Source organism: Arabidopsis lyrata (assembly GCF_000004255.2).
Source record: "Arabidopsis lyrata subsp. lyrata unplaced genomic scaffold ARALYscaffold_4, whole genome shotgun sequence".
Taxonomy (NCBI): Eukaryota; Viridiplantae; Streptophyta; class Magnoliopsida; order Brassicales; family Brassicaceae; genus Arabidopsis; species Arabidopsis lyrata.
This window is the reverse complement of record NW_003302552.1, coordinates 21,006,067-21,031,336: the sequence shown is the minus strand read 5'-3', so window position 1 is coordinate 21,031,336 and position 25,270 is coordinate 21,006,067. Positions and strand designations below refer to the sequence as shown.

General features: G+C 33.0%; 5 protein-coding genes, 1 non-coding gene and 1 pseudogene across 6 annotated transcripts; 3 read left to right on the top strand and 4 right to left on the bottom strand.

Moving 5' to 3' along the window:
- Positions 1-3,923: 3,923 nt before the first annotated feature.
- LOC9316083 (transcription factor JUNGBRUNNEN 1) lies at positions 3,924-6,292 on the top strand. The gene is made up of 3 exons (XM_002881838.2): positions 3,924-4,188; positions 4,798-5,072; positions 5,780-6,292. The coding sequence occupies exons 1-3, from the start codon at positions 3,999-4,001 to the stop codon at positions 6,134-6,136; spliced, it is 822 nt and encodes a 273-aa protein (XP_002881884.1). The 5' UTR covers positions 3,924-3,998; the 3' UTR covers positions 6,137-6,292.
- A 90-nt stretch (positions 6,293-6,382) lies between these two features.
- Positions 6,383-7,786, bottom strand: LOC9317950 (GDSL esterase/lipase At2g42990). The gene is made up of 2 exons (XM_002879969.2): positions 7,314-7,786; positions 6,383-7,221 (listed from the first exon to the last, which is right to left on the bottom strand). The coding sequence occupies exons 1-2, from the start codon at positions 7,680-7,682 to the stop codon at positions 6,538-6,540; spliced, it is 1,053 nt and encodes a 350-aa protein (XP_002880015.1). The 5' UTR covers positions 7,683-7,786; the 3' UTR covers positions 6,383-6,537.
- A 2,819-nt stretch (positions 7,787-10,605) lies between these two features.
- On the top strand, positions 10,606-12,529 carry LOC9316082 (aspartic proteinase CDR1). Its single transcript, XM_002881837.2, has one exon. It carries the CDS (start codon positions 10,918-10,920, stop codon positions 12,505-12,507), a length of 1,590 nt encoding a protein of 529 aa, XP_002881883.1. The 5' UTR covers positions 10,606-10,917; the 3' UTR covers positions 12,508-12,529.
- Positions 12,530-12,620: 91 nt separating this feature from the next.
- Positions 12,621-13,581, bottom strand: LOC9317949. The gene is made up of 3 exons (XM_002879968.2): positions 13,283-13,581; positions 13,103-13,174; positions 12,621-13,019 (listed from the first exon to the last, which is right to left on the bottom strand). The coding sequence occupies exons 1-3, from the start codon at positions 13,473-13,475 to the stop codon at positions 12,721-12,723; spliced, it is 564 nt and encodes a 187-aa protein (XP_002880014.1). The 5' UTR covers positions 13,476-13,581; the 3' UTR covers positions 12,621-12,720.
- Positions 13,582-13,679: 98 nt separating this feature from the next.
- On the bottom strand, positions 13,680-13,752 carry TRNAR-ACG. Its single transcript has one exon. It is a non-coding gene; the product is annotated as a tRNA-Arg (tRNA).
- A 3,214-nt stretch (positions 13,753-16,966) lies between these two features.
- Positions 16,967-20,354, top strand: LOC9316081 (probable receptor-like protein kinase At2g42960). The gene is given in 9 exon segments (XM_021029660.1): positions 16,967-17,417; positions 17,832-18,549; positions 18,633-18,737; positions 18,830-18,952; positions 19,039-19,144; positions 19,146-19,210; positions 19,324-19,453; positions 19,535-19,744; positions 19,845-20,354. Coding segments are annotated over 8 exon segments (1,509 nt in total). The 5' UTR covers positions 16,967-17,417; positions 17,832-17,899; the 3' UTR covers positions 19,965-20,354.
- Positions 20,355-24,594: 4,240 nt separating this feature from the next.
- On the bottom strand, positions 24,595-25,007 carry LOC110229395 (annotated as a pseudogene).
- Positions 25,008-25,270: the final 263 nt, after the last annotated feature.

Below are 25,270 nucleotides of genomic sequence, written 5' to 3'. Positions count from 1 at the left end.
GTTTGTTTGTTATCTACGATGTAAATAAATGATGATTTATTATCCGAGTTCAATGGTCTCATTAATTTTGAGGAGGAGAGTCTCAACGATCTAATAATTTTCCATATCATAGTTTTTGGCGTTTATCATGTCACATTTAGAGGAACTCTTCGTTTAAAAAAAAATAAAAACGTATCTGTTGTTGTTTCATAGAGTTTTACATTACAGCAGAATCTTCTTATCGTTCACCTAAGAATTTGTGTGTGTGTGTGTGTGTGGTAACTTTGAAAAAGAATAAAAGATCTAGTGTGTGTTCTTCGTCGTTGATTCATTTCGTTTAAATAATGCAATTAATTCTGTTGTCGTAATAACAATTATTCGTGGACCATCGTGCCTTCCTGTAATGGACCATATCCCATACCGCGTCTCGGTTTCTATTTCTACTTCGTGCTATTTTTTCCTGAAATGTATATCATTAATTTCTCTTAACTGCACATGAAGATAAAAATCTTAATTATTCACTAGCAAAATGATTTCAAAATTTTATTCTGATATGGATTTCAAATTTTCAAGATTCAAATCGTGATAGCCAACATGAGATATAAACGGGAATTACAGAACAATGACGATCAAACTTTAACATGCATTTTATTAAGATTTTAGTTGACCAAAACAGAAAAAAAAAAAGTTCATTTTGATACTATAGTCTTCAATTATTTGTATCAAGTTATTGGAAAACATTCACACGAATGATTTATTTTTGCCGAATAAAATATTTTGTCTACGTTTATCAATATTTAAGAAAATTAGATTCTAGTACAGAATTATATTTTAATTAAAAAGACAGTCTAAGCATACTCTGTCGCATGTCGAAAATTCGTCTGGGTGTACCGAATTTGCGAATACCGATGTATGCAATTGGTTAGATTTTGACATTTTGTTTGAATATTCTTCTTGCACAGAAAAGAACAAATGTTGTTGAAAACAAAAAATGTGACAAACAATAACAATAAGTTACTTTTGGGCCTCTGAGTAAAGCCCAAAAAACTAAACTTAGTTATAGGAAAGAGGCCCAATATTACTAAAGAACAAAAGCAACAAAACCACTTTAGTAAGCAGTCGGCTGCGTGGCGGCAGATTGGCGGCGGAGCCGCGGAGAGGAAGGAGAATCGAAGACTAGTTGCGGCGTTTAGAATCTCCGTTGCACTGTTTCTGTTGCTCCACCGCTTCCACCGACCTCATGATAATGCCCTAATTCATAAATGTAAATCAAAATGCCAAAGTTTTTTGCTGTCTTTCTAATTTTAGTTTTTATTTTTATTTTTTCTTTGTTTAAGTATGAACATTCCTTTTTTAGAAACCTGATACTGATTGATACCATTCAATGTTTCTCTTCCTTTTTCATGTTGAATAAATTCAAAAAAAGTTTATGGAGTTGAAATTATGGATATTATGTTCCTTTGACTCTCTTCCTTCTTTGAATATTTTGTTCTCTTCCCGAGAAGATTGGATGCGTACTAATATTGTTGTGGCAACTTTTATTACTTGTTTTTATAATGAGTTTTTATGATCATATTCAACAGTCAAAATCTGGACTTTGAATGTTATATAGATCAAATGGGTCACTTTCCCATTTGGCGCAAGAGCTAAATCCTGGCTAAGTTATCGCCTGTCCCTTCTTTGCCTCTTTGATAGTTTTTTTTTTTTTTTTTTTTTCGTCCAAACTCCATTTCTATTAGCCTCTTTGATAGTTTATTTTGTTTGATATGTATTGTTTAATTTTTGTATAACCAACCAATAGACAAATGGATAGAACTTTTTAAAAATTAATTTAGTTAAGGCGGTGTGCAGAAATAGTCATGGCAAATAATCGAATCTCGAAGAACACATGTGTTTGCTAAGTTAAACATAGTTAATTAATTTCTTTATGAAACGTATATTAGTCATGCGATCAAATAACTTTGTCGAGTCGACCAAACTTTTTCCTTGGACTATTTTACTAATCATTCCATCTATTTTTCTTTCTCGTAAGAAAATGTTAAGTGGAGTGGGTACTGACTAATTATTATGAGATCATGTAGGTGTCATCTTTACATGAGCATGATTTAATTTATACATATGTTCTACCAATTTCTGATCTACCAATGCTCTGATCGGCAACTGTAACAGTTGTTTTAAATAATTAAGTAGAAAATTGTGTAGTTAGTCAAGATAAAAGTATGATGATAAAAGTAAAGAGTGTTGGTGTGGCAAAAATATGACTTAACAATTTAATGTACTATTTGTTTCCTTCCTAGAACACCAATATTGTTTATCCGTTCGAAAAATCTTTAGGGCGGTAATATTAAAAATCGTGTCATATAACTATGTTCCATTTGTTGCCGTCATAGATCGAACACCGATTATTATTCTCATTATTATTATATTCATTGTTTTCAACTTGTAAGATGCTTTTTTTTTTAATAGTTAATCAGTTATTGTATCTTTGTAACTCTCTGTTTCATTCATCCATGTTGGTTCCACTCTGTTGTGGTCTCCGAAGTTCATTTGTCTATGTTGATTGATCCAAAATAGTAGTAAATCAGAGTTGCTCTAACTAAGTACAGTTTGGAATGCAGTTGAATGAATTGTTTTATTGATTTGGTCTACCATCTACATTTTTGTTTGGCTCCCCGGCTATCAAACTAGTTTAATCAGTCTACAAAGGAGGCATTATAAAAGTTATCTTTTGGTTCCAATGAGAATCTTATTTTAATATCTTTTCAATATTTTGGAAAATTATAACATGGTCAAACCACGTGACTTCACCTATACGTATGTATTGAATTTACAGTTTATTGATAATCTGATGTAGTTAGTGTATTATACGTAACAACTACCGATAACGACATGTTTGAATTTCAATTATATAAAATTAGTTGCAATAAATGAGTTAATTAGTTTCCATTGTCCTAGACTTTTCTGCATAACTTATCCCTGTCGTAAGAAAACCAACCACAATTTGAGAGTCCACTTCAAGCTCCACACGTGTAGCTCGACGCTCCCACGCAATAAACAGCCCATAATAAACTCCCCAAAGCTCTGCCATAGGTGCGGAACAAAATCCAATGTTAACCGCGAACCCACCACACCAACTCCCTGAGCTATCCTTCCTAGTACGTTTGTGCTATGGCTTCTTCGCAAAGGACTGGATAGTCCGGGTTACTCATGTGTATAGGGAGGCTAATCGTCTAGCAGATGGATTAGCGAACTATGCGTTTTCACTTCCTCTAGGTTTTCATATGTTCGAGTCGCCACCGGAATGTGTGAATTCCATCATGTTAGAGGATGTTAGTGGGTCTACACGACCACGGAATGTACGTTTGTAATTTCTTTTAGTTTGTTTTGAATAATACGGGGAGACACTGTCTCCCCTCGTTTCACCAAAAAAAAAAAAGACTTTTCTGCATAACATTCTAGCCCACCAATATCAAAATTATTAAACTATATATAAAACACCTTTTATTGTTTTGTTACATACTTTTAAGAAATATCTTTAAAATTCACAACCAAATAACATCAAGTCATCAACTATAGGTTTAGAAGCAGAGTATCCATGTCATTCAAACAAGACCTAAATAAGTTTAGGTTCTGAGGTTTCAGATTCTCTAGTTACATAAAACACACTAGTTAAGGGTGACAATAAATTACAGAACACTATCGTATTCAAGATACAAATATTTTGTTATTAAATCACAAAGACCATAAGAAAGATGGATGAATTCATTCTTCTAAAAGAAATCTTTATTAAATAAACAAATTATTAAATAATACCCGTAAAAGATTTTAATACTTGGGAAAGTCTATAAAATCTTGTGTGCATAATAATAGTCAAAGTCATTCGTAATTGACCAAGCACCAATTAAACGGGCACATAAATAATCATTAAATAGATAAAGATTTACCTATATATATATGCATAGAGAACTTTTTATACAGAATGACTTGATTGGTGTATAAAAGAGATCGATGTAGTGAAGATGAGTGGCGAAGGTAACTTGGGTAAGGATCATGAAGAAGACGAAGCACCACTTCCTGGATTCAGATTTCATCCGACGGACGAGGAACTTTTAGGGTACTACCTTCGAAGAAAAGTAGAGAACAAAACCATCAAACTCGAACTTATCAAACAGATCGATATCTATAAGTACGATCCTTGGGATCTTCCAAGTAAGTCTTTTTAATTATTTGATCATCCTTTAATTTTATGAAAATCAGCATCGTATATTATGATCATTTCATAAAATATAGCTGTTTTTATTTCCTTTTCTACTGATTATCAAGTAACTAGGGATGTCCAATTTGATCTTGTTCGAATCAAAACGATACCAAAAAATTATATCTGAGGAAAAACGATCCAATTTTTAGTATCGAACCAAACCATAAAAATATAGTTAAGAATAATCGATCTAAATTGTACCGAACAAACCATAGAAATCATAATCTGAAATGAAACACTATACATACGTATGTATATTTGAAAGAAAAAAAAAACTGGTTTTATAGGATACAATTATACTTGCATATACTAAAAGATATGGGACCATCCATACGAAGATCATGTCAAATATCTTTTTTTTTTTTTTTTTTTGTCAAATATCTTTATATACGCATATAGTGTGTTTTTATCATTGCATGAAGATATAGAACACGTACTATGTAATGAAAGGCAAATTGTTACTATTAGGAGTTATTGTGTTCTTTTTCTTAGTTTTCATTTTCTACAAATAATTTCCCACGAAATTAATATGAGCATTTACTGTGGATTATATATATTAGGAGTGAGCAGCGTCGGAGAAAAGGAGTGGTACTTCTTCTGCATGAGAGGCAGGAAATACAGGAATAGCGTTAGACCAAACCGAGTCACCGGTTCTGGTTTCTGGAAAGCCACTGGTATTGATAAACCGGTTTACTCCAATCTTGACTGTGTTGGTCTCAAGAAATCTCTGGTTTACTATCTTGGTTCAGCCGGTAAAGGAACCAAAACCGATTGGATGATGCATGAATTCCGCCTCCCCTCCACCACAAAAACCGACTCTCCAGCTCAACAAGCAGTGAGTTGTTTTTTTGAATCATATAATTTCGTCATAACTAATCCAAATTGTTTTTTGAACAAATAACAAACCGGTACGCATCAGACTAACCCATCTTGTCCATTTTTAGTGAGACAAGTTTCTAATATTCGTGGTGTTAAATGCTTTAAAAGTCAGTCACGAATGCACATTTCCATACAAGATAGCCACATCACATATTTTCTTTCCACAAAATGGACCCAACTTCTTGTTAAAACTAGACCTGCAGAGTAGACTTAAAAAAAAAGAATCATGACAGCTAGTCGTCTTTGAGATATGTAATAAAGTTCACGATAATCTCAACTTTGTTTCCTACACAACTGTTCTGTGGATTTTACATTAGGTCAAATGTGTTCATCTAATAAAAATTGATATCATTTGGTTTCATTAAACAAAATTATAGCCACTAGAAAATCATCAATTGGCTAATGTAGTTTCCTATAAACTTAAAAGGCATTCTAGCTAGTAACTATTGTTGTTCGAATCGGATTCTCTTAGTAAAATTGAGACTTTTTCTTTTCATTGGGTCAATGGTAATTAATAGACAGTTATGTTTTTTTTTGAATTTTCTTTATAAAGTTTAAGTAATCATATCACAATATAACAAAAATGCATCACGCATTCATAAATTGCTTTCAGATATTATTACAGTTGGAATTTAATTGAATGGGTCTGTCTTGTTTCCACAGGAGGTATGGACACTTTGCAGAATCTTCAAACGAGTCACATCTCAAAGAAATCCAACCATCGTACCACCAAACCGAAAACCGGTTATCACCTTAACCGACTCTTGTTCTAAGACCAGCAGCTTAGATTCCGACCACACGAGCCACCGTATCGTAGAGCACTTGTCGCACGAGCCGCCGCTTCCTCAGCCACAGAATCCTTATTGGAACCAACATATGGTTGGTTTTAATCAACCGACATATACTTGTAATGATAATAACCTCCTGAGTTTCTGGAACGGCAACGGTGGAGATTTCATAGGAGACTCAGCAAGTTGGGATGAACTTAGATCTGTTATAGATGGCAACACTAAACCCTAGTAATAATTTTTCTTTTATGAGCTTTGTATAAAAGATAAAACAAACCATTGTTTTTTTTAAAGATAATAATGAATGATATATCTGTAATGAGTAATTACAGTTTTTATATTTTTGATCCATAGTTTGCATCATATGTCATTAGGAAGTAATGTATTTCCTCTCGACAAAAATAATAAAAATCATATCTAAGACGAAATTACTAAAAAAGAATTCTTAACACGCTAGAGGAAAAGTTTTGTCTGATACTTCTTGCTCAAGAAACAAGTAATCTCTCTGCTCTTTTTCCATCTTTATTTGATCAATCCTCTGCACTCTTCACACCTATTCGAAGCTTAAAATGTTTGACATTGAATTTAACTATTGTAAATGTACTGATAAAGAAATTATATAGGAATTTAGGATCAATGAAACAGATTCTTAAGATGCTTGGAGAAGTGATCAGACACAATCTGATTAGTCTTCTCGGTCGGGTGAAATGCGTCCCAGAAAACGAACTTATTGGCATCACTGCAAGTTAACGGATTGTCCTGGCCGCAAAGAAATCCCATCTCGAACAATCCCGTACCGCAACAGGCAGAACTAGATATCTCTAGACCGTAAAGATTAGGTTTGGCAACAATATCCCACATGATATCGTAAGGATTAGCGAAATATATCTTTATTCGAGTAAGCTCTCTATTCAATTTCGTCACCAATCTTCTCAATCTCCCATTGAAATCGACAGCCAAATCATTATAACTCCGAGCACAGCTAAAAGGGTCATCAAGATTCGTCACTCTCTCCAGTGGTAGACATCCCATAGGCGAGATTCCGGTGAAAGACATTTTCCGAGCTCCGAGTCTGTAAAGATCCTTCAAGAACACCTCGGCGATCTCGATCAGGAAGTCTTGGTACTGACTGATGCTGAATTGAGATCTCCTGTCCGGTAATGTGTAGTAGTTCTCAAGGAAATCATTGGTTCCTATGCTGACTAAGTACAGAGATTCTCTGATGATTTTGGCAGCTCTCCGATGGCCGAGATAGGCGTAAAGGTTACCTTGGTATTCCTTGAAGTACTCGACCTCTTTCCATAACGGAATCACGCCCTAAAAATATCAAACGAGAAAGTCATCTCGATGTTTCTTGTTATGCAAGAAACAATCGGAATTAGGTGTTTTTAGTTGAATGGTGGACTTACAAGCACATCGGCTGTGGAATTATCATAACCAGTGCCGGCGGAGGCAAAGCAAACTCCGGTAGCAAAATCAGAGATATTATAGGACGGATCAAGGTAGGCTGGTATGGTCGGTTTAAGGCCATAAGCCTCGGAAGTGAAATCAGAGGAGAGACGGCCATTACAAAAACGGCCGGTTGCGCGGCCGCCCGGGAAGTCACGACCATAAGGCTCGAAATTGGCTCTGGCCATTGTTGATATGAAGTTGTTATTGCCGGAATCTACGGAAGAGTCACCGAAGACTATAATCGCCGGGACTTTTGCTCCGGCGATGGAGACAAGAGTGATCAAAATAATGCATAATATTGATGGTGACAAATAATGTGTTGCCATGCCAACAATTTGTTTAGCATGCGGCGATGGTACCTAGGAATTTCATTCAGTATATATACATAACATGTAGTATTTAATAAACTAAAATATTAGATATGTACGAATTATTTTATATGAATTGGGTTAATTTCAGTGTACTATAAGTTATTCGAAATTTCGAATTCGGTGGTACAGAATGAATTGTTTTTATTAGGAACATAAGATTTAAGATATCTGATCTTTATTTCTTTATTTGAGTCTGTTTTTATTTTTTTGGTTCATAACCTCTATTTAAATTTGATTAAAGAACCCAAAAATGAGACAGATTTGGAAGTATTTATTGAATTAGAAGTTTGGTGGGTGTATGCATGATCTATAATGCATGCATGCTTAGTGCGCTCATTAACAGATATCTACCTAAAAAAGCAGTCATGTATAGAAATTAGCTATATATTCATTATATTGGTAAAATTAACACTAACGTTTCACAACCCTACATTACATACCACATTCAAATTTGGTTGAATTTTAGTAGACGTGACAGTAATAGTATTAGTGAAATACCACATCAGTGCAAGGTGATAATTCTGCTTTGTTACGCCACATGAATGCAAGATGATAAGTCTGCAATAACATAGGTGAGAAGACACAAATAAGTGAAATATGGAGAAGACAAAAAACGAAGCAATAGTGTGGAAGACTGGAAGTCGGTCGAAAAGGGGGTATTAAATTATTGTTATAGTGAGAAAAGTGGGTGGTGAGGTAATAAATGAAACGGCACATGTAGAAGAGATGTATAATTGTAGACTTTAATAATGTACGTAGTTCTGGTGGTTGCACCTCCACACTTATGATTTCTTCTGACCCCGTAACAATCATATAGGTGCATAAATTGTATTTTAAGAAAAGTTTTGGTAGCTGTAGATAATTAGGTCACACCGTTATGGTCAAGATCAAAGTTTAGAGATCATCTTAAAACCATCAATTAGAAGGTTTGATTGGTGGTAACACTTTACTCATGCGATAGAGAGTTTCTTGTTTTCATAGTAAACCACAAAACTAATAAAAACTAACGGGACTAAAAATGGTGTTTAATTTTTTTTCTTTATCATAGGATTACTTATTATTTGATATTGTTTACCGTCTTTTCGTCAGATACTTTTATAATTATTTGTGTCATCGATTAGGCTTATAGAAAAAATCGGACTCAGTATAATCTCGTTGCTTTATGTATATGTTTTACTTTGTTATTTGTATTGATCGATTTGTTCTCAATAGTTGTCTTAATGATTCATAATGCTTTCACATTAGAAAAACAAGCAATTTGGCTACAGTTTTACCACATTTTTAACGTCAAACTAATCGGCTACAATATAACACCACAGAGGCACAGATTTTTTTTAAAAAAAAAATACATGAAAAAAAAACACATGTAGCGTTTGTCAAAAAAAAAAAACACATGTAGCGTTTGTAAAAAAAAAACACATGTAGCGTTTGTTTATTGAATATGAAAAGTAGATTTGAAAGATAGACATGAACAGGGGCGGATCCAGAACTTATTATAGTGTGGGGCACAATATTATAAAATAATTTTATCAAAAAAAATATAGTGTAAATTTTTTTTATATAAATTTATTCTATTTTCTTCTATGCTTTAAAGTTTTTCATCACTATCTCATTTATTTATTTTACAAATAATTACGTATTGAAAAAGTAAACTAAACAATCGTCTAGAAGTAATTTAAGCCGATTATGCCTCATATCTCATAACTAACGTTTCAATTTGTTAATATTTACGTGGCCTCAGGGCACATTTGTTGTTTCAATTGAGTTAATATGACATTTTAATGTCTTCTTTGTTTTGTTAATGTAGTATTTAAGTATCTTAATCAAAATTACTTCAAAAAAAAAGAGTGTAGGGCACGTGCCCACCCCACTCAAGCCGTAGATCCGCCCCTGGACATGAAAATATATTGGAATTACGTGCACACTTAAAAATAAAATGTTTTGGTTGGGATTATAACAAATTGAATGCTAGTCAGTTTGTTCATTACAATATGGTTAGGAATACGTTACACTTACACAGTATAACTCTGAAAGTCAAATTCGAATCTTTTGCTTTATTTACAAAAATACATCCAAGTAAAACAACATACTGTACATTTTTCTGAACTTGATCTTTTATTGATTTCATTTTATAAATAATCATCTTAGATTTTAAGCGTTTAATTATTTAATAAACTACTTGATTCATATAAACATAAAATTTCTGAAAGGCAGCCTTTCTGAATTCCTCATTGTCCTAGGACTTTTTTTTTGATGTGTGTAAAATATGAATGGTAGGAAAACAAAATTGACTAATATAGTAAAATAAAAATCTAATGAATATATGTGACTATTTTTTTAGATCATTTCTTTCAGAATAATTAATTAAAGTATTTGTGTTTACAATACAAGAATAGTGGTGCAAAGGAAAACAATAACTTTTCTACTTTCAAGTTTTCCAAAGATTTGGGGCATTTCCAACATAGGTTCTCCGTTCTTGTTCCCTCTACCCTTTTTATTTTATTTTAAATAGAGAATTTGAATAAGTTTATATGTGGTTTATCACAGTCAAACACACTTAGAAAGACTCTTCTACAGTCAATTAAAGTATAATAATCTATTTGATCTTTAAATTAATTAAAAAGTCGCATTATAGATGTGGCTTTTGAGCTAATTATGTAACTAGTATTGCTTAAGAGCCTATACACACCACAAAATCTAGTTAAATATAAAAATACGTATACAACTTAAACCTAGATGCGAGCGTATTTAATCAAAAATTTAGTTGAATACTACAGTGGAAATCATGTTGTTTTTCATAGTAAAAGTTCGTTTAAAAATTATTACCTGGAGTTTTACTTTTGTAGTACTACCAAATACTATTAAACGGGAGAAGACCACCACCTTGAACCAGTCTCACTGAAGAGAAGACCACCACCTACAATATTCTATTATTTCTTAAAATGTTTCCTGCGATTGTTTTCTTGCTTTCTGGTATGATATGGCTTTCTGTCTCAGTCAAATAGATATCGAATAGTAATTTTAATATAAAATGTATTTGGTTTCGATTCCATTGACTTTCACAAAATCCTACTCTTTTTATGTTAGGCTCCTCTTTTTTGTCCTTAACTCAAATACATAGGTCTCTCTTCTCCTTTTCTTTTCTTCCTTATTCTTGAATGTTTTTCTTATTAGTAATCTCACTAGCTTAATGTCGACCAAACTCAGTATAATTCTTGGCCTGATTTTGTTCTCTGTCTCACCATTTTCCGGCGACTGTAGAACTCTTTCCAGGAAACATGATCATAACTCTTCATCCCTTTACGGCTTTAATTCCCAAGATACGATGCGTTTCGGTTCTGTCTCTTCTTCCACAAGCAACGATTGTGGTTTCTCCTCCAAGGAACATGATCCTGCCAAGGAACATACCAGAGAATCGGTGAAGCTTCATTTAAGGCGCAGGGAGATTAAACAAGAAACAAAGAGAACAACACACTCAGTTGTTGATCTTCAAATTCAAGACCTCACAAGAATTCAGACGCTTCACGCACGGTTTAAGAAATCGAAGAAACAGAGAAACGAGAAGGTTAAGAAGAAGATTACTTCAGATATTTCTTTGGTGGGAGCTCCAGAGGTTTCACCGGGGAAGCTGATAGCAACACTTGAGTCCGGTATGACGCTTGGTTCTGGTGAATACTTCATGGACGTGCTTGTGGGCACACCACCAAAACACTTCTCATTGATTCTTGACACAGGGAGTGACTTAAACTGGCTCCAATGCCTTCCTTGCTACGACTGTTTCCACCAAAACGAAGCGTTTTATGACCCGAAAACGTCCGCTTCATTCAAGAACATAACATGCAATGACCCTAGATGCAGCCTCATCTCATCACCCGAGCCTCCAGTACAGTGCAAATCAGATAACCAATCGTGCCCTTATTTCTACTGGTATGGAGACAGATCGAACACAACTGGAGATTTCGCGGTTGAGACCTTCACCGTTAATCTCACGACCACTGAGGGAAGAAGTTCAGAGTATAAGGTGGAAAATATGATGTTTGGGTGTGGTCATTGGAACCGAGGTCTCTTCAGTGGTGCTTCAGGTCTGCTTGGGTTAGGGAGAGGACCTCTTTCGTTTTCTTCTCAGCTTCAGTCTCTCTATGGCCATTCCTTTTCCTATTGTCTTGTCGATAGAAACAGCGACACCAATGTAAGCAGCAAGTTGATATTTGGAGAAGACAAAGATTTGCTGAACCACACAAATCTGAACTTCACTTCTTTTGTGAACGGGAAGGAGAATTCTGTGGAGACGTTTTACTATATACAGATCAAATCCATTCTAGTCGGCGGCGAAGCTCTGGACATACCTGAAGAAACATGGAATATCTCACCAGATGGTGCTGGTGGAACCATCATTGATTCTGGGACAACCTTAAGCTATTTCGCAGAACCTGCATATGAGATCATAAAAAACAAGTTTGCAGAGAAAATGAAAGAGAACTACCTGGTGTTTAGAGATTTCCCGGTCCTTGATCCTTGCTTCAACGTATCTGGCATAGAAGAGAACAACATCCATCTGCCGGAGCTCGGGATTGCATTTGCAGACGGCGCAGTTTGGAATTTCCCTGCTGAGAACTCCTTCATTTGGTTGAGTGAGGATTTGGTTTGCTTGGCAATTCTAGGAACTCCTAAATCTACATTCTCGATCATCGGAAACTACCAACAACAGAATTTCCATATACTCTATGATACAAAGATGTCTAGGCTAGGGTTTACACCCACAAAGTGTGCGGACATATAACCTCATGTATTATAAACACAAAGTAACTGTACACAGGATAACACATGAAGAACCTATTTTCTTTTATTCTTTAGTGTAATCCTATTCAAACAACAAGTAACACATTGTACCAAGATTTCAAAGAAAAGATCAACCTATATTTATCATTGGACAATCTGATTTCTGATTACAAGCAACTCCTTCTGCTATATGCAGTTGTATATAAATTCATACTTAAGGGAAGAGTTGAACATAGCCAGTTAAGATAGCAATAGCTAGAATGACCAAAGGCGGAAGGATTACAAAGGCACCGATAGTAGCAAAGAAAACAGAATCATTCCTCTGAGAGACCTCATTAAGGTAGCTCTGTCTCTTAATGTTCCTTTTCTGAGAAATGGTTAAGAATTTAGGACTCACTTTCTTTAAGTTCTTGCCTAAGGGAATGGTGAAATCGTCGTCTCTGTCACCAACAAGTCCAGCCAATTGGTTACGAATTGTGATTCCTCTTGAGCCACCAGCATCACTCAAGTACCCTGATGATTGATATAAACCCCAGGTGATTATTCTACGATTCTAATCAAAACCCAATTCTAAGAGAAAAGAGCAAGTCATGTACCATCACTTGTTGAAGTTAGCTGTTCAAGGAGATCTAGTTGCGTGCGTACTGATGACGAAGAAGAAGAAGAACCTACAAGGAAACGAATTCGATGGTAATCAGAGCTCAAAAGATGAAACTTTCACATTTCTACTACATAGAAATCAAGCAAAAAGATCGAAACTTTTTTGGATCATGTACCGGAGAAAGAAGAAGAAGAAGAAGAAGAATCGTTGTTGTCAGTGACGCCGATTTCGCTCCGCTCAGAACGGACGCGTGTTGCTGGAGGAGAAGAGAGTTGCAGAAGGAGATGATGATGTCTCTGTTTGGATCGAGAGGAAGAAGATGGGTTTGAAATTGGGTGAAGAGAAGTGGAGAAGAAGTTCAAGGCCATGACATGAAAAGCTCCAAGCTTCCAATGCGAAAAATTCGATTTTTCTATACTGTTCCTCTGAGATTCCAAATATTCAATTTTCGTTGAGAGGTCAGGAAATTTTTCAAATATTACTTTGGGAAAAAATAATTATTAATGTCGGACCAAATTAAACCGCCTCACACGTGTGAAGTGACGTGTAAAGCAAAAATGGAAAAAAACCAACGACTCCACTGGGGATCGAACCCAGAATCTCTGGTTTCGTAGACCAGCGCCTTATCCATTGGGCCATGGAGCCTTTCTTATTTGTTGTATTCCTTATAAAGTAATTGTATCAAACGTAAACATCAACTAGTCCACAATATATATGAAGACATATTTACATGAAGTTTTGTTTAAAGTTTTCCTGCTATGTCAAATTCCTACAATTATAGCTGAGAAATTTGTCACTGTGATTAAAGTAAGAGGAAAAAATATATGTAAATGTGTGTTTTAAGACTTTTTGTTTTTGTTGTTGTAAATGTGTGTCTTTGGATTGTCTTTGGATACTTCTTTGATGTGTTGTTGATAATTAAAGTTGGGTTTGATAAATTATATATGATTCTTCACCTCAGTAACAGTTTGTGTATTAGAACTCTAAGCTTCTTTTTTAGCAGTAAATTGTTACATTTTTTTTATATTTTAAGTAAGTGTTGTTGTAGACGAAGATAAAAACATAGTACAACATAGGTGAGTAGACACAAATAAGTCATTATTTATTGAATCTTTGGCTATGCTTAATGATTTCTAGTAAACATACTACAACATAGGTGAGTAGACACAAATACGTGGGTATGATATCATTGAATCTTTGGGTATGCTTAATGCTTTCTAGATTTGTTGCATTTTACTTGGTTTATCTTCTCACACTTTCTTGAATTTTTTTTTTTTGAACAAGAACCATTTTATGGAATAAAGGGAACGCTTACAACAGAGAACCTGCACCTTAAAGCAACAACAAACACAGTACAATCAACTTTCTTTGAATCTTGATGTGTTCATTGTTCTTAAATATACTAATTAAATGATTTTGGTTTATTGTCATCAGAGATGCTATGCTTTGGTGAATTCAGAAGGACAAGAGTTTGAAGAGACTATTTAAAGTGGAGCTACAGGAAAAAAGAGAAGCACAAAACAAAAGCAATTCATTAAGACAACATCATAGAATTTTTGCATTGATAAAAGGTTCTCGAATTGTGTTGTGACATAGCATTGGTGGAGTTCATTAAAACTCCCATTTTTTATGTTTTTTTTAATTTGTCTTCTCCAGCTTTTGACTGCACTGTCAAAGACAACAATATATTGAAAAGTAACTATAACTCTTACAAAACCATCAACGTTTTCACTATACTCATACTTGGCATGCACAACTTTTCCGAGTCCAATTTTGATATATATATATATATACTTCTATGATTATATCACAGTCAGTACCCGTGCATAGCACGGGCTCAACACTAGTTTTTTTTATATATATTTTAAGTAAGTGTTGTTGTAGACGAAGATAAAAACATAGTACAACATAGTACATGTTTCATTTTTCGTATCTTTTTATATGTGTTTCTTCACATAAATGTTATAAAACGGAACTAGAAACGATGTTTAATTATTGAGACTCGGAGGTCGAAACTACAACGGAAATAGAGAATGTGTTCATATGCTTACTGTTGTTGACCTTTGAAACGAAGTCGTAATTGTCGGTCTCAAATAGCCGTTGTGAATGCTTATGTCTTTTTTGTGGTCAAGCAATGCAAAGGAGAAAAGTTTGAAAGCAGAAACATGAAAATTGATGAATCACACGAAAGATAAACTTTTCTTCTTTAATCCATCTTTATATCTTTTCCTATAAAGTGTTACAGAAAGGAAACGCAATATACAAATACGAGTGTATACAATATAGTATATACGACAATTGGATTTCCTTTCAATAATTATTTATATATTAAAATTTAAAAACACTAAAACTCTTCGAGTGAAGCTTACCTATATGTGACTTTTTTTATTTAATCTGTTTGCATTGTTTTTCTATATGTTTATGGAGTTCAAGTGTTCAATTATGCTAAACGATGAGATCGAAGAAAGTACACTTTTGAATGTATAAAATGGATACACCAATCAGAGTTTTCTGTTTTGGGATTCACCAATGTTTTGGAGTTTCAAACTCGCATACTTCTAGTGAGAATGCCTTGAGAATTCTAGATATGATGGCAGACAAATCAAAGGATTCAAGCAGTAATTTTCAACTACGTTGTTTAGAGTAGCTAAGTTCAATGTTAGTTGTTAGTTCATTGAATCTAATTTGTTTTCCATCTTACTCTATATCATATTTTTTGTATATCAATTAAATCGATTTGAAGTGCTACTATTTTTGAATTTATGATCAGATTCTAACGACACTTGTCAACTTGCGCAATCACCCCATATGGGTTCACTATATATATCACTAGTCTTTTTTTTTTTTTTGGTGTAAAAGGAAATTTGACATATGGGCGTCAATAATAGCATAACTAAATTGCACACATGGAGAAATAATAGAAATCTAGTATCAATAATTTGATTAAGAGTAATCATTCTTTTCTGACGTTCCATCACATATTTTTTTCTAAAAACGAATCACATAACTTTGGGAGAATAACACTTGAGGACGAATCTAGCTGAAAGGAGGTGTAAGACACGTGAGAAGCACGTGATCACATGGCAGCAACAACAATATTCAGAAAAATTGGCCATTCTTCCTCTGCAAAACCTTGGCCTTAGCCTGTAACCCCACCCACCATCGACCAATCACACAACGACCAACATGCTAGTGCAAACGTTTGTAGTATAAATTATTAGGGACTTACCATATCCAAAATCATCTTTATTAAAACATAAAACGAATATGATTATGTTTAAAAGCTGATAAGATTTATTAATCTTTTGGCATAAAACTTTATCCAAAAGTTATGCTTCAAGTAAAGCCTCCATCAAAGGCTTTTAAATCTCTATCTCATATGAATTCATTTTCTCCAAGAAAGGCACATTGGTTTCTTACATATGACTTATGAGTTGTAACATTCCCCAAAACAAAGACATAAATTTCTCTAAATGTGCATTTGAATGCTATATATTATTCTCCTCGACCAAATTTATAATACCAATATATAAAGTCTTCAATAAGCTTATTAAATAGTATTTGTAGTACAGAAAAATAAAATTGTAAATTTTGATAGAATCCAAAACTAGACATGTGAAAGGAAGAAAAAAAGGTATATTGAAGAGTGAGAATAATATTGACCTAAAAATTCCAAAGCCTGTGTTTGGGAATTCCCTCCCCTATCTATCTATCTCTACCCACTTCATTTTATTTTTTTATGAAATAATTTTTATTCATTTATAGATAACTAAAAACAAAATTTGTAAAAAATATCTTTTTTTAATGATTATTCAAGTAGCTATAAATGTCACAGTTGACAAATCCACTGTCTTTGCTTTCCCTTCACTGCTCACTTCTTCTCTCTCTCCCTCTCTCTCTCTCTTGTTTCCTCCATTGCAAACAAAGCTAAACCATTTTTTCACCAAACTTTTTTTTTTTTCTTCCCATTAACCCATTACTGTGTTAATTTTTATACACACACACACTTCCTTGTTCTATTATCATTTTTTAGCTTTTAACCATAACCCTGAATCGAGTTCCTACTTCTGGGTTGGTGAATTTTAGCTCTGTTTAGCTCAAAATCTCCTCCAATTCATTATTGGTAAATCTATGCCAATTAAAGTTACTCTTGTTTTATTTCACTATCTTTCTTTCTCTGGTTTGCTTCTGAAACAGATAAAAAAAAAATAGAGCCTTTTTTTTCTTCATCATTGTTTCTTCTGTTCTGTTCTAAGATGAAGATATAAATCAAAAGGGCAAAGCTTTAGTCTCTCTCCCAACATACTAAGGTAATTTCTTCATGCTTACCCTGAATGTTTTCTTTCGATGGCATTATGTGATTGATTCTCTGTAAATTGTCTCTTGCTTCAAAGTTAAGTGATGCTTTTTTCGATGATTTTTTAAAAGCCGAGATTCGCTTGTTTCTTCAAGCTCCCATCTTTTGTGGGGACACGTAATGCCCATAACTTGTTTGTTGATATGCCGATATTTTTTACTTATACCAATGGAAAGTGTGCGTTTTTTTTTCTTACTCACATCTATTAGATTCTTTCATTTGACATCAGATTGAGTTATCTTCCATTGCTTCTACTGTTTCTGTGTTGGTTATGGATAAATGTCAAATGAGAAGTTTGAAAGATATCTTTTTAGTCTTTGTGTGATGTATGCAAGTGTTTAATGTGAGACAGTCATTTATTGTGTAGGTAGTTATAGTGAAGTGTTAAGAGAAGCAAAAAAAGAAGGTTTTTGGCAGCTAGATACAGGACCAGAGATGTCACCTGAGAGTTCGTTAAACGCTGAAATGTCCAAGAAGATATCATTTTTTGGTTTAAAGGGGTTGAAGTTGTGGGTATGGGTATGTTTGGTAGTTGGAGTATTCATAGTTATGATTCTCTGCATCTTGTCTCTATGGATCACATTCCGCCGGAAATCTAGAAGATCTTCAAGCAAGTTTCCTTTCAACCAAATCCCACACGTGTCCAAAGATATCAGAGTCGACAGGGCTGGTGTTCAGAATCCTCACCCTGAAAGTTTATATATAGAAATGAATGATAAATCCACCGGAAAAACGATGATGTCTCACTTGGGAAGAACCAAGTCTAGCGATAATGATACTTTGAGTCAGTGTAGCTCTGTCAATCACCATGAGAGAGCTTGTAGTTCTCATTCTGGTGAAGAAGGAGGCTTTGGAAGTGCTGGCAGACTGTATGGAGGAGGACCTGTAACAGCATCTCCTTTGGTTGGTTTACCAGAAATATCCCATCTTGGTTGGGGACACTGGTTTACTCTTAGGGATCTTGAGCTAGCTACCAACCGTTTTGCTGCAGTGAATGTGCTTGGAGAGGGTGGTTATGGAGTAGTTTATAGGGGTAAACTTGTTAATGGTACCGAGGTTGCTGTGAAGAAGCTTCTGAACAATCTGTAAGTTTTCAACTGGTATATCAAATGTTTGTGAATACTATGTTTCCTTTCCTTAATAATCCTTTTCCAATATTGGTCTTTAGAGGGCAAGCTGAGAAGGAATTTCGGGTAGAAGTTGAGGCTATTGGTCATGTACGACACAAGAATCTTGTTAGGCTTTTAGGATATTGCATAGAGGGAGTTCATCGGTGAGTCTCACTTTTCTTTTATTATTTTGAACATACTTCTACTGCTGGAGCAAAATGATCGTACTTTTATCTAAATATGATGATGAATGCAGGATGCTTGTTTATGAGTATGTTAATAGTGGTAACTTAGAACAATGGCTACATGGAGCAATGCGGCAACATGGAAATCTCACTTGGGAGGCACGGATTAAGATCATTACTGGTACTGCACAAGCGTAAGTGGTTTGAAACAGTTTAGCTATTGTTGGATATGTTCAATGCTTGAATATTAAAAGGGTCTGCAATTTGTACAACTTTACAGGCTTGCTTACTTACATGAAGCAATAGAACCAAAAGTGGTCCACAGAGACATAAGAGCAAGTAATATATTGATTGATGATGAGTTTAATGCAAAACTCTCTGACTTTGGGGTTAGCCAAGCTCTTGGACTCGGGTGAGAGTCACATCACTACCAGAGTCATGGGTACCTTTGGGTAAAGTCCAGAAGCGTTGTACCCTCCTTAGGCCATTATGGTTATTATTATCTTCTCAGATGATGTCCTTACAAAGAAATCATGGATGTTTTTTTCTTTATTATTGTTTTCAGATATGTAGCACCAGAATATGCTAATACAGGTCTGTTAAACGAAAAGAGTGATATATATAGCTTTGGTGTCTTGCTTCTTGAAGCTGTAACTGGACGAGATCCAGTTGATTATGGACGTCCTGCTAATGAGGTGAGGCTTAGTTAATTGGTCTTGCTTTCGTTAACGTATCGAAAAAAGTTTTATATATTGAATGGGTTTGTATATTGGCAGGTGAATCTTGTTGAATGGCTAAAGATGATGGTTGGAACAAGAAGAGCAGAGGAAGTTGTGGATCCAAAACTTGAACCTCGACCTAGTAAAAGTGCTTTGAAACGTGCACTTTTGGTTTCCCTTAGATGTGTTGATCCTGAAGCAGAGAAACGTCCTAGAATGAGTCAGATAGCTCGGATGCTTGAATCCGATGAACACACTTTTCACAAGGTACTAAAATCTTTTATCACTTGATGGTCCAAAGCTGTAACAAATGTTATATATATGTTTCTGTATTCATAAAGCAAACAAAATCTTCATGTTTTGGCAGGAGAGGAGGAACAGAAAGAGCAGAACCGCGAGCATGGAGATTGTTGAGACCAAAGACGAATCTCTTGGACCTAGCGGTGCAGAGACTCACATTACAAAGCCTGAGAAGACACATGAATAAGAAATAGATGAGGCGAAAAAGCCATTAGACCCGGCTCAGTAGCATATTCAAGTCTTGAAATGCTCTGTTTCTACTTAGCAACTAATTGATTGATTGATGATCACACACGTTTGGTTGTGGAAAGTAGAAATCTCACTCAGATGATCAAAAGAGCCTGTGGATGACTGATACAAATCTTAGGAGGCATTATTATTTTTCTTTTTCTAATATTTATATATTTTTGGCTAATTATTCCTGTCTTCTTGTCTGTACGGAACGTTTGTCAGTCAAGGACATGTGTTTAAGATTTCTGTGACGTAAGAAAGAGAGATGTCTTTGTAGTAAATCTAAGGATTGATGATGTTCAATTACAAAAGAAAGAGACAAAACTAAGTTCAATTATAATGGCTATTGGCTAAGTTTAAAGCTCCTCATATAGGAATCCATATATATATATATATATATATTTTATGAAATATAAGAATCCATATTAGTTGTTATTTCCTTATTACAAAAACAACCATATAAGAATGTGAAAACTTTATTGAACGAGGACAAAAGAATACGAAGTTGAATTACCAAAACAATAATTTAAGTCTAACGTCCATAAATACTTAACATTGTTACCAAAAAAAAAAAATAAATAAAAGTCTAACGTCCATAAAAACCACTAGCTTTTCTTGCACATCTGTCAAATGTTGCATCGTATTTGTCGTATTGTTTTTGTGATTTCTCTCACTCTCTCACATCATTAAAATAAGTTGAATTAGATTCTTTGACACGTTCCCATCACGTGGCCAGTTAAAAGCTACAACAGTAATTCTCTTTGCTTTGCATACTTATCAAATATATTAATGATGAATAAGAGAACCAAATTCATGAAATCAATTTTTATTGGTTTAGATACTCACGATATACTCATATACAGTAATGTACTTTTAAAAGAGCAATTGCATAGAATTACAAAATAACCTAATCGACCACGTAAGAACAAGACATGAAATAATATCTTCTATTGAAGAAGCATGAGAAATAAAAATATTACAAGGCCTAGCCCAAGTTCTTTTTTAGCGTAATACATAATCATGCTCATAAGCTCATATAGTGGATGGCAAGGAAAATGGTTTTGAAACCATTTCTGAGATGAAACTTGTAGTTGTAGCTTTTTTTATGAAAAAATGGTTTGAAACTAATTAGTTAGTTTTCGACATTTTTAAAATTTAACACATAAACTAATTTTTAAAAAATAATAGTGAATTTAATATGGTTTTGGATAAAAGCATTATTTTTTTTAAAATTGTAAGTGTTAAATTTTAGTGATCATTATCAATTTTTAAAAATGAGTTAAAGCATTAATTTTATATTACGTGAAAACATGCCAAACTTCGAACACTAAAGCTTACGGACCAACTAAGGACCAAATGCCTAGGCGCAATTAGTTTTCGACGTTTTTAAAATTTAACACTTCAACTAATTTTTATAACGTAATAGTGAAATTAACATGGTTAAAAGCATTATTTTATTAAAATTTTAAATGTTAAATTTGTTTTAAATATTAGTGAAAAGTCATTATCAAGTTTTTTAAAATGAGTTTAAGTCTTAAATCTATATTACGTGAAAACATGCCGAACTTCACAACCAAAACTTACGGACAAACGAAGGACACAATGCCTATACGCGGTTAGTTTTCGACGTTTTTAAAATTTAACACTTCAACTAATTTTTAAAAAGTAATAAGAAATTAACATGATTTTGGTTAGAAAACATTATTTTCTTAGAGTTTTAAGTGTATAATTTGTTTTACATTTTAGTAAAAAATATTATCAATTTGTAAAAATGAGTTTGAGTCTTAAATCTATATTACATGAAAATATGCCAAACTTTGAACACTAAAGCTTACGGACCAACTAGGACATGATGCCTAGGCGCGGTTAGTTTTCAATGTTTTTAAAATTTAACACTTAAACTATTTTTTAAAAAGTAATAGTAAATTTAACATAGTTTTGGTTAAAAACATTATTTTATTTAAGTTTTAAGTTTTAAATTTTTTTAAAATTTTAGTGAAAATCATTATCAATTTTTAAAAATGAGTTTAAGTGTTAAATCTATATTACGTAAAAACATGTCGAACATCGAACACCAAAGCTTACAGACCAACTAAGGACATGATGCCTATGCGCGGTTAGTTTTCGACGTTTTTAAAATTTAACACTTAAACTAATTTTTAAAAAGTAATAGTGAATTTAACATGATTTTGGTTAAAAACATTATTTTCTTAAAGTTTTATGTGTTAAATTTGTTTAAATTTTAGTGAAAATCATTATCAATTTTTAAATGAGTTTTAGTGTTAAATATATATTACGTGAAAACATGATGAACTTCGAACACCAAGCTTAAGGACCAACTAAGGACAGGATGCCTAGGCATGGTTAGTTTTTGACGTTTTTAGAATTTAACACTTAAACTAAGTTTTAAAAAGTAATAGTGAATTTAACATAGTTTTGGTTAAAAACATTATTTTCTTAAAGTTGTAAGTGTTAATTTTGTTTTAAATTTTAGTGAAAATCATTATCAATTTTTAAAAATGTGTTTAAGTGTTAAATTTATATTACGTGAAAACATGCCGAACTTCGAACACCAAAGCTTACAGACGAACTAAGGACAGGATGCCTACGCGCGGTTAGTTTTTGACATTTTTTCAAATTTAACACTTAAACTAATTTTTAAAATGTAATAGTGAATTTAACATGGTTTTGATTAAAAACATTATTTTTAAAAAGTTTTAAGTTTTAAATTTGTTTTAAATTTTATTGAAAATCATTATCAATTTTTAAAAATAAGTTTAAGTGTTAAATCTATATTACCTGAAAACATGCCGAACATCGAACACCAAAGCTTACAGACCAACTAAGGACATGATGCCTATGCGCGGTTAGTTTTTGAAGTTTTTTAAAATTTAACACTTCAAATAATTTTTAAAAAAGTAATAGTGAAAGTAACATGGTTTTGGTTAAATGCATTATTTTCTTAAAATTTTAAATGTTAAATTTGTTTTAAATATTAGTGAAAAGTCATTATCAATTTTTAAAAATGAGTTTAAGTCTTAAATCTATATTAAGTGAAAACATGCTGAACCTCGCACATCAAAGCTTACAGACCAACGAAGGACAGGATGCCTATGCGCGGTTGGTTTTTGACATGTTTAAAATTTAACACTTATACTAATTTTTAAAAAGTAATAGTGAAAGTAACATGGTTTTGGTTAAAAGCATTATTTTCTTAGAGTTTTAAGTGTAAAATTTGGTTTACATTTTATGAAAATTATTATCAATTTTTAAAAATGAGTTTAAGTCTTAAATCTATATTACGTCAAAACATGCCAAAATTCGTCCACCAAAGCTTATAGACCAACTAAAGACAGGATGCTTAGGCGCGATTAGTTTTTAAAGTTTTTAAAAAATTTAACACTTAAACTAATTTTTAAAAATAATAGTGAATTTAATATAGTTTTGGTTATAAACATTACTTTTTAAAGTTTTAAGTGTTAAATTTGTTTTAAATTTTACTGAAAATCATTATAAATTTTAAAAAATGAGTGTTAAATCTATATTACTTGACAACATGCCGAACTTCGAACACCAAAGCTTACGGACCAACTAAGGACAAGATGCCTAAGCGCGGTTGGTTTTTGACGTTTTTAAAATTAACACTTAAACTAATTTTTAAAAATTAATAGTGAATTTAACATGGTTTTGGTTAAAAGCATTATTTTCTTAAAGTTTTAAGTGTTAAATTTGTTTTAAAATTTAGTAAAAATCATTAAATTTTTTAAAATGAGTTTAAGTGTTAGATTTATATTACGTGAAAACATGCCGAACTTCGAACACAAAATCTTACGGACCAACTAAATACAGGATGCCTAGGCGCGGTTAGTTTTCTACGTTTTTAAAATTTAACAATTGAAATAATTTTTAAAAACTAATAGTAAAATTAACATAGTTTTGGTTTAAGTGTTTAAGTGTTTAGGTGTTTTCTTAAAGTTTAAACCTTTATACTTATTTTAGTTTTCTTAAATTTTTCTTAAAGTTTAAACCTTTTTTCTTAAAGTTTAAGTGTTTTATCTAAAATATCTAAAAATTTAACACCTGAACTAATTTTTAAAAATTAATAGTAAAATTAGCATAGTTTTGGTTTAAGTGTTTAAGTGTTTTCTTAAAGTTTAAACCTTTATACTTATTTTAGTTTTCTTAAAGTTTAAACTTATTTTCTCAAAGTTTAAGTGTTTTATCTAAAATATATAACAATTTAACACTTGAACTAATTTTTAAAAATTAATAGTAAAAGTAACATAGTTTTGGTTTAAGTGTTTAAGTTTTGAAGTGTTTTCTTAAAGTTTAAACCTTTATACTTATTTTAGTTTTATTAAAGTTTAAACTTATTTTCTTAAAGTTTAAGTGTTTATCTAAAATATTTGAAAAACTTTTATAGTTAATTTTAAATCAGAAAAATCAGAAAGTCAAAAACATTTTAAAAAAAAAATTCAAAACGTTTAGTTTTAAATCAGAAGTGAAAACCCTAAATTTTTTTTTTTTTTTGAAATCAAAATCATTATATTTTATTTATTATTAAAAAAAAAAAAAAAGGTAAGAAAGTACCTGGAGATATCCTGAGGCGGCTTGTGGTTGTTCTGAAATTTGACATATCACCAATTCTCTTCAATATCCTCTTTGTTCCTCGTAGTCTCCGGTGAAAGCGGCTCGGTGGCTAGGTCATACTCCAGCGAACTGAAATCGATCTTGATTTAGAGAGAAGACGACGGAGGATTGATGGAGATCATCATTCAATCAATGAAACGATGTATATGCAGAGATCATCATCGAATTTTACGTCATCAATGTCTACTTGGGATCATCATCAGCGTTGAGAGACTGCGGATTTTACTTCATCAATGTCTACTTGAGATCATCATCATCGGAATTCACAGTCTCTGTATAAAGACTTCGCTCGAGAAGAAGAAGAAGCGAGAAATAGAGAGTTTTGATTTTTTTCTGTCAGGGAAGAATTGGAAGAGAGAGTGAGAGATAGAGAGAGAGAGAGAGAGAGAGAGAGAGAGAGAGAGAGAGAGAGAGAGAGAGAGGAAATTCACAGAGTCTCTGTATTAAGACTTTCGCTCGAGAAGAAGAAGAAGAAGAAGCTTTGATCTCTCTCACAGGGAAGAATAAGAATTAGCGTTGAGAGATTTATTTATAAGCAAAAGAGGTCCAAAAAGATAAGGAAACTAATAATCACAATCCTTAACAGTCACATAAAGATTTCCTTTTTCTCTG